Source organism: Phyllobates terribilis, unplaced genomic scaffold (assembly GCF_046119375.1).
Source record: "Phyllobates terribilis strain yellow unplaced genomic scaffold, ASM4611937v1 Scaffold_86__1_contigs__length_6382490, whole genome shotgun sequence".
Taxonomy (NCBI): Eukaryota; Metazoa; Chordata; class Amphibia; order Anura; family Dendrobatidae; genus Phyllobates; species Phyllobates terribilis.
In genome coordinates, this window is record NW_027362846.1 from 3,444,512 (window position 1) to 3,453,818 (window position 9,307).

Consider the following 9,307-nt stretch of genomic DNA (forward strand, 5'->3'; position numbering starts at 1 on the left):
CCCATACTGGCAGACTGGATGGTACTACTGGTCCCAGTCACCCTAATCTTAGTGGCTGGACAGAGCCTGCGCCGCCCAGAGCTTCTGATTCTGACGTCTCCTCCATCACCAGCGCCACCTGCAGGATGAATAAGGCGGCTCCTGGTGAGAGAAGCAGACGTCGCAGGAGCAGATCCCAGAGGAGATGGGACCCACCATTTGCAGAAGCCCTAATGTGACCAAATTGCAGAAAACCAGAGCAGTAGAAATCCCCATAAAGTGACTCCATTTTGGAAATTATAACCCTCAGTGATATAATCTATAGGAGTAGTGACTATTTTGACTCCACAGGCGCTTTCCGGAAATTAGCACGCAGTGGATGATGGAGAGTGAAAATTACAAATATATAATTTCATTACCCAACACATAGTGCCCAGATTGTGCTCCAGGAGACACACACCATAAATTAAGTGGGTTCTTCTCACTATAGTAATGCCAAATACATGGATGATAAATGTGGTTTGGGCGCAAGGCTCAGTAGCGGAGGGGAGATTTGATTTTGGCAGAGCGGATATTGCTGGATCGGTTTATTGATGAGTAGAAGCTTTTATTGGTATAATTTTCACGTACATAACATTTTTTGATGGCTTCTTATTCCATATTTTGGAGGCTGAATGAATAAACAGTTGAACACTACGCTCCACTGGTTTATTCTTTGAGGTTTTTAATTAGACTGTGAACTGTCATTCTGTCAATAACTTGTCATTTCTACAGACATTTTAAGAAGAAATGTTCAAAAATATAAATTGAAGGATATTTTATTCAAAGTTAATAATTGTTTTTTTTTCTTGGCAGATGACTGTACCAGGAGATCAGAGGGACAGGAGATTTTTAAATCGGATGATCTTGAGATCCCACAGGATACAATTGAAGTGAATATGATTACTCCAGATATACCATCATCCATTCACAGCAAAGATCTGTCATCTGATCCTTTGAAACAGGTCCTGTCTTCTGATTCATTACTGACTACTAAGGAAAGTCAAAATAAAAAAATAAGCATTAAAAAACAAACTGCTCATAAAGGAAAGAAGTCATTTTCACTTTCAGAAAATGAAAATAGTTTTACCCTCGAAAAGTCTATTCTTAAACATCAAAAAATTCACACAGTGGACAAGAGATTTTTTTGTTCCAAATGTGGGAGATGTTTTAACCAGAAATCAGATTTTGTGAAGCACCAGAGAACTCACACAGGGAAGAAGCCTTTTTCATGTTCAGAATGTGGGAAATGTTTTAACCAGAAATCAGATTTTGTGAAGCACCAGAGAACCCACACAGGGGAAAAACCTTTTTCATGTTCAGAATGTGGGAAATGTTTTAACCAGAAATCAGCTGTTGTTATACACCTGAGAACCCACACAGGGGAGAAGCCTTTTTCATGTTCAGAATGTGGGAAATGTTTTAGACATAAATCAGTTTTGGTTAACCACCAGATAGCCCACACAGGGGAGAAGCCTTTTTCTTGTTCAGAATGTGGGAAATGTTTTAGCCATAAATCAGTTTTGGTTAACCACAAGAGAACCCACACAGGGGAGAAGCCTTTTTCATGTTCAGAATGTGGGAAATGTTGTAACCAGAAATCAGATTTGATTAACCACCAGAGAACCCACACAGGGGAGAAGCCTTTTTCATGTTCAGAATGTGAGAAATGTTTTAACCAGAAATCAGATATTGTTGTACACCTGAGAACCCACACAGGAGAGAAGCCTTTTTCATGTTCAGAATGTGGGAAATGTTTTAGCCATAAATCAGTTTTGGTTAACCACCAGAGAACCCACACAGGGGAGAAGCCTTTTTCTTGTTCAGAATGTGGGAAATGTTTTAACAATCAATCGGTTTTGATTAATCACCAGAGAACCCACACAGGGGAGAAGCCTTTTTCATGTTCAGAATGTGGGAAATGTTGTAGCCAGAAATCAGATTTGATTAACCACCAGAGAACCCACACTGGGGAGAAGCCTTTTTCATGTTCAGAATGTGAGAAATGTTTTAACCAGAAATCAGATTTTGTTAAGCACCAGAGAACTCACACAGGGGAGAAGCCTTTTTCATGTTCAGAATGTGGAAAATATTTTGATCGTAAAATTATTCTTGATGGCCACAAGAGAACTCACACAGGGGAGAAACCTTTCTCATGTTCAGAATGTGGGAAATGTTTTAACCAGAAATCAGCTGTTGTTATACACCTGAGAACCCACACAGGGGAGAAGCCTTTTTCATGTTCAGAATGTGGGAAATGTTTTAGACATAAATCAGTTTTGGTTAACCACCAGATAGCCCACACAGGGGAGAAGCCTTTTTCATGTTCAGAATGTGGAAAATGTTTTAATCGTAAAATGATTCTTGATAACCACAAGAGAACTCACACAGGGGAGAAACCTTTCTCATGTTCAGAATGTGGGAAATGTTTTAACCAGAAATCAGATTTGATTAAGCACCAGAGAACTCACACAGGGGAGAAGCCTTTTTCATGTTCAGAATGTGGAAAATGTTTTAATCATAAAATTATTCTTGATAATCACAAGAGAACTCACACAGGGGAGAAACCTTTTTCATGTTCAGAATGTGGGAAATGTTTTAACCAGAAGTCAGATTTGATTAATCACCAGAGAACTCACACAGGGGAGAAGCCTTTTTCATGTTTAGAATGTGGAAAATGTTTTAATCGTAAAATGATTCTTGATAACCACAAGAGAACCCACACAGGGGAGAAGCCCTTTTCATGTTCAGAATGTGGGAAATGTTTTAACCAGAAATCAGCTTTGGTTAAGCACCAGAGAACTCACACAGGGGAGAAGCCTTTTTCATGTTCAGAATGTGGGAAATGTTTTAACCAGAAAGCGCATCTTAATAGCCACCAGAGAACTCACACAGGGGAGAAGCCTTTTTCATGTTGAGAATGTGGGAAATGTTTTAATTGTAAAATGATTCTTAAGAGACACAAGAGAACCCACACAGGGGAGAAGCCTTTTTCCTATTCTTTTTTTTTTAATCCAAGACATTTTTATTGAGATTTTTTCATTAGTTTTTTTTTTACAAAACAATAAACCAGTACATACAATAATAAAATAACATACCATAGGGATGAGATACATGCATCTCTCCTATATATCCTTATAGCTTGCCCATTACCGTCTGATAACTTGCAGTTACTATATCTAACAATTAACATTCTACATTCTTGAAATCTCTTATATAACCATAATATTGTAATAAACATTATAATCCTATACACATATAGGTGTGCTATATTACCCATACCACATGTTAGAGAATTCCAATACACATTACAATGAAACATTAGACCTCGCCAATACCCCCCTTCCCCCATAAGTCATTGTCTCTCCTACAATATCCCCCTTGATGGCATTCCAGGTGTTTCCAACCATAAGCCCCATATTTTCTCATATGTATTCATTGAGTTTTGTTTTTTATATACCCCTTTTTCTAATCTGATAATATTATTTATCCTATTTTTGCGTTCACTAATTTCTGGAGGCGAGGGGTTAATCCATTTGGATGCAATATGTCTCCTAGCTTGAAATAAAATATGTGAAATCCCTATTGACATTGGGTTAAATTCCATATCATCCTCTAATATACCTAATAGGCATTTTTTGGGGTCTGGTTGAATATCTATTTTATATACCCTCTTTATAATAGACAGAACTCCTTTCCAGTATTTACCTATCTCCCGGCATTCCCATAGCGGATGTAATAGGCCCGCAGCATCCATTTTACATCCTGGACATTCAGCCGCAGTCCGGTATCCTATGTTACATAGGAATCTAGGCGTCTTATATTTCCTATGTATTAATATGATCTGGGAAAATCTCTGAGCCTCATTTAAAGATAATTGGGGAACCAGTTCTAATACCGCTCTCCATTGATCCTCAGAAATTGGACCTATATCTCCATCCATTTTTGTCTAGCTGGAGAAGGAAATATTTTTAAATAATTATCAAGAAGGACTCAGTAAATATCAGAAATACGACCCTTAGGATTTCCCTTCTCTAATACCAACTTAACAAAAGTATTATTTTCTACCCAAAAGGGCGTCCATCTTGATTGTGCATTAAATGAATGCCGAAACTATAGATATTTATACAATTGTTTGTCATCCCAAATCCCCCCTTTAATTGATCAAAGGACTTAAGTATTCCTTCAGACAATATGTTTTATATCATATATATGTGTTATATTGTATATATTCCTTTATCCACTCAACTCCGGAATCCCTCTAATTTATAGACCTCTGCATATTTATTATTAAACCATATAGGTGTAGATTCATTGCAGTCTCCTATTTCCATTATATCTTTACCCCTATCCCAGACCTTGTAGAGTAGAGCAAGTGTAGGGTATATTGATTTCTTGTGTGCGAGGTCATTCAGTTCCACTATATGAATAGGAATATTCCACGGTGTTCCTGAGGTAATTAACCCCTTAATACTATTTGGGTTTGCAGCGCTTTGCCACCCACCCAAATGTTGCAATTGCGCTGCCATATAATACTGTGGGGCAAGAAATTCTTTAGTCAGCCACCAATTATGTAAGTTCTCCCACTTAAAAAGATGAGGTCGGCCTGTAATTGACATCATAAGTCAACCTCAACTATGAGAGACAAAATGAGAAAACAAATCCTGAAAATCACATTGTCTGATTTGGAAAGAATTTTTTTTCAAATTTTGGTGGAAAAGAAGTATTTGGTCAATTACAAAAATTCATCTCAATACTTTGTTATATATCCTTTGTTGGCAATGCCAGAGGTCAAACATTTTCTGTAAGTCTTCACAAGGTTGGCACACACTGTTGTTGGTATGTTGGCCCATTCCTCCATGCAGATCTCCTGTAGAACAGTGATGTTTTGGGGCTGTCGCTGGGCAATACAGACTTTCAACTCCCTCCAAAGGTTTTCTATAGGGTTTAGATCTGAAGACTGGCTAGGCCACTCCAGGACCTTGAAATGCTTCTTACGAAGCCACTCCTTTGTTTCCCTGGCGGTGTGCTTGGGATCATTGTCATGCTGAAAGACCCAGCCACGTTTCATCTTCAATGCCCTTGCTGATGGAAGGAGGTTTGCACTCAAAATCTCACGATACATGGCCCCATTCATTCTTTCATATACACGGATCAGTCATCCTGGTCCCTTGGCAGAGACACAGCCCCAAAGCATGATGTTGCCACCCCCATGCTTCACAGTAGGTATGGTGTTCTTTGAATGCAACTCCGCATTCTTTCTCCTCCAAACACGCCGAGTTGTGTTTCTACCAAACAGTTCTACTTTGGTTTTATCTGACCATATGACATTCTCCCAAAACTCTTCTGGATCATCCAAATGCTCTTTAGCAAACTTCAGATGGGCCCGGACATGTAATAGCTTACGCAGAAGGACACGTCTGGCACTGCAGGATCTGAGTCCCTGGTGGCGTAGTGTGTTACTGATGGTAGCCTGTGTAACGTTGGTCCCAGCTCTCTGAAGGTCATTCACTAGGTTCCCCCTGTGTGGTTCTGGGATTTTTGCTCACCTTTCTTGAGATCATTTTGACCCAACGGGGTGAAATCTTGTGTGGAGCCCCAGATCGAGGGAGATTATCAGTGGTCTTGTATGTTTTCCATTTTCTAATTATTGCTCCCATAGTTGATTTCTTCACATCAAGCTGCTTGCCTATTGAAGATTCAGTCTTCCCAGCCTGGTGCAGGGCTACAATTTTGTTTCTGGTGTCCTTCGACAGCTCTTTGGTCTTCACCATAGTGGAGTTTGGAGTGTGACTGTTTGAGGTTGCGGACAGATGTTTTTAATACTGATAACAAGGTCAAACAGGTGCCAGTACAACAGGTAATGAGCGGAGGACAGAGGAGCCTCTTAAAGAAGTTACAGGTCTGTGAGAGCCAGAAATCTTGTTTGTTTGTAATTGACCAAATACTTATCTTCCACCAAAATTTGAAAAACAATTCTTTCCAAATCAGACGATGTGATTTTCAGGATTTGTTTTCTCATTTTGTCTCTCATAGTTGAGGTCGACCTATGATGTCAATTACAGGCCTCTCTCATCTTTTTAAGTGAGAAAACTTGCACAATTGGTGGCTGACTAAATACTTTTTCTCCCCACTATATATTAGTGCATTAAAAATTGCCAAAACACCAGATTCCTTGTCACTTTGTAGTTATTCACATTTTATCCTAGCCGATTTCTTTTTCCATATAAGAGAATGAAACTTGCTATGAATTTTTTGAAAATGGGAATTATGGATCCAAATAGGGGCATTATGCAGAATGTATAAGAGTTGGGGCATCAATATAATTTTTAATAAGTTCCCTCTTCCTACAGCTGATAATGGTAATCTCCACCACGCATCGATTTTCTTTTTATACTTTTCCAGAAGAAGATATACAGTACAGACCAAAAGTTTGGACACACCTTCTCATTTAAAGATTTTTCTGTATTTTCATGACTATGAAAATTGTACATTCACACTGAAGGCATCAAAACTATGAATTAACACATGTGGAATTATATACTTAACAAAAAAGTGTAAAACAACTGAAAATATGTCTTATATTCTAGGTTCTTCAAAGTAGCCACCTTTTGCTTTGATGACTGCTTTGCACACTCTTGGCATTCTCTTGATGAGCTTCAAGAGGTAGTCACTGGAAATGGTTTTCACTTCACAGGTGTGTCCTTTCAGGTTTAATAAGTGGGATTTCTTGCCTTATAAATGGGGTTGGGACCATCAGTTGTGTTGTGCAGAAGTCAGGTGGATACACAGCTGATAGTCCTACTGAATAGACTGTTAGCTGCTTTTTTCTTGCCATAATACAAATTCTAAGTAAAGAAAAACGAGTGGCCATCATTACTTTAAGAAATGAAGGTCAGTCAGTGCGAAAAATTGGGAAAACTTTGAAAGTGTCCCAAAGTGCAGTTGCAAAAACCATCAAGCGCTACAAAGAAACTGGCTCACATGAGGACCGCCCCAGAAAAGGAAGACCACGAGTCACCTCTGCTTCTGAGGATAAGTTTATCCGAGTCACCAGCCTCAGAAATCGCAGGTCAACAGCAGCTCAGATTAGAGACCAGGTCAATGCCACACAGAGTTCTAGCAGCAGACCCATCTCTTCAACAACTGTTAAGAGGAGACTTTGTGCAGCAGGCCTTCATGGTAAAATAGCTGCTAGGAAACCACTGATAAGGACAGGCAACAAGCAGAAGAGACTTGTTTGGGCTAAAGAACACAAGGAATGGACATTAGACCAGTGCAAATCTGTGCTTTGGTCTGATGAGTCCAAATTTGAGATCTTTGGTTCACAACCACCGTGTCCTTGTGCAACGCAGAAAAGGTGGACGGATGGACTCTACATGCCTGGTTCCCACCGTGAAGCATGGAGGAGGAGGTGTAATGGTGTGGGGGTGCTTTGCTGTTGGGGATTTATTCAAATTGAAGGCATACTGAACCAGCATGGCTACCACAGCATCTTGCAGCAGCATGGTATTCCATCCGGTTTGCGTTTAGTTGGACCATCATTTATTTTTCAACAGGACAATGACCCCAAACACACCTCCAGGCTGTGTAAGGGCTATTTGACAAAGAAGGAGAGTGATGGGGTGCTACGCCAGATGACCTGGCCTCCACAGTCACCAGACCTGAACCCAATCGAGATGGTTTGGGGTGAGTTGGACCGCAGAGTGAAGGCAAAAGGGCCAACAAGTGCTAAGCATCTCTGGGAACTCCTTCAAGATTGTTGGAAGGCCATTTCCGGTGACTACCTCTTGAAGCTCATCAAGAGAATGCCAAGAGTGTACAAAGCAGTCATCACAGCAAAAGGTGGCTACTTTGAAGAACCTAGAATATAAGACATATTTTAAGTTGTTTCACACTTTTTTTATTAAGTATATAATTCCACATGTGTTAATTCATAGTTTTGATGCCTTCAGTGTGAATGTACAATTTTCATAGTCATGAAAATACAGAAAAATTTTTAAATGAGAAGGTGTGTCCAAACTTTTGGTCTGTACTGTATATTCAGTGCAATGTAATCCGGAGATCTTTTTGTTATACTTATACTTGGTATTAGAATTTCTCAACCATTTGTATTTGTGTATGTTCTAATATGCTTGAATCAGGGATATCCTCAAATGGTAGAATAACCGACTTATCCCGATTAATGGACAGTCCTGACCATTCACCAAACTCTCCAATAATGTTCAGAATAGGATCAATAGTCTTCTGGATATCACCTACTGTACATATAACGGTTTGTGTATTATACAATCACTGTATTTTATGTAGTGTGGTCTCCCGCTTCTGCAGTGCCACCATGTAACCAATTGCTTGTGAAATAAAGGTTTTTGACCAAACTCGTGTTTGGTGTTTCTGCTTTGGGTTTCTGATTATTCCCAAATGGTCTGCCATTCATATCCTAGCATAGATATATCACCATCCTATTGGTACTAGACAATTGTCTGATACGTAGATACTTTCCTTTGGTTTGATATATATTACTTGCTTCGTTCAATTTTTATTTTTGTTGTGTTAACTCCTTTACCCCCTAAGGTGATTTGCACGTTAATGACCAGGCCAATTTTTACAATTCTGACCACTGTCACTTTATGATGTAATAACATTGGAACGCATCAACGGATCTCACTGATTCTGAGATTATTTTTTTGTGACATATTGCACTTCATGATAGTGTTAAAATTTCTTCGATGTGACTTGCGTTACTTTGTGAAAAAATCTGAAATTTGGCGAAATTTTAATTTTCATGCCCTTAAATCAGAGATTTATGTCACACAAAATAGTTAATAAATAACATTTCCACATGTCTATTTTACATCAGCACAAGTTTTGAACCCAAATTTTTTTTTTTGTTAAGTTATAAGGTGTAATTCAGCGGCTTGTTGCATTGCTAAAATGTCCAGGGGGTGTGTTCTGGCTAACCATTTTACCTCCCCCCTCAGGTGACTGATCAAATGACTGTGACATAATCACAGGTCCTGTGTGTACAAAAGGATATATAAATCCTGGTGGGTTTTTTTAATTAGTAGAGAGAGAGGGAGGCCTGGTGAGGCAAGAAGCCTGGTCCCTGTAACTGGGACACCATTAGCCTGGAAGGCAGAGGAGGGATCCCTGTGTCTGGGATACCAGTAGCCTTGGAAGGCAAGAGGCCTGGTCCCTGTGTCTGGGACTCCATTAGCCTGGAAGGCAGAGGCTGGATCCCTGTGTCTGGGATACCAGTAGCCTTGGAAGGCACGTGGCCTACAGACTA

General features: G+C 39.5%; 1 protein-coding gene across 1 annotated transcript; it reads left to right on the plus strand.

Annotated features, from left to right (window-relative positions):
* Positions 1 to 362: 362 nt before the first annotated feature.
* LOC141197737 (uncharacterized) lies at positions 363 to 4,601 on the plus strand. Its single transcript, XM_073662821.1, has one exon. It carries the CDS (start codon positions 918 to 920, stop codon positions 2,934 to 2,936), a length of 2,019 nt encoding a protein of 672 aa, XP_073518922.1. The 5' UTR covers positions 363 to 917; the 3' UTR covers positions 2,937 to 4,601.
* The last annotated feature ends 4,706 nt before the right edge of the window (positions 4,602 to 9,307 follow it).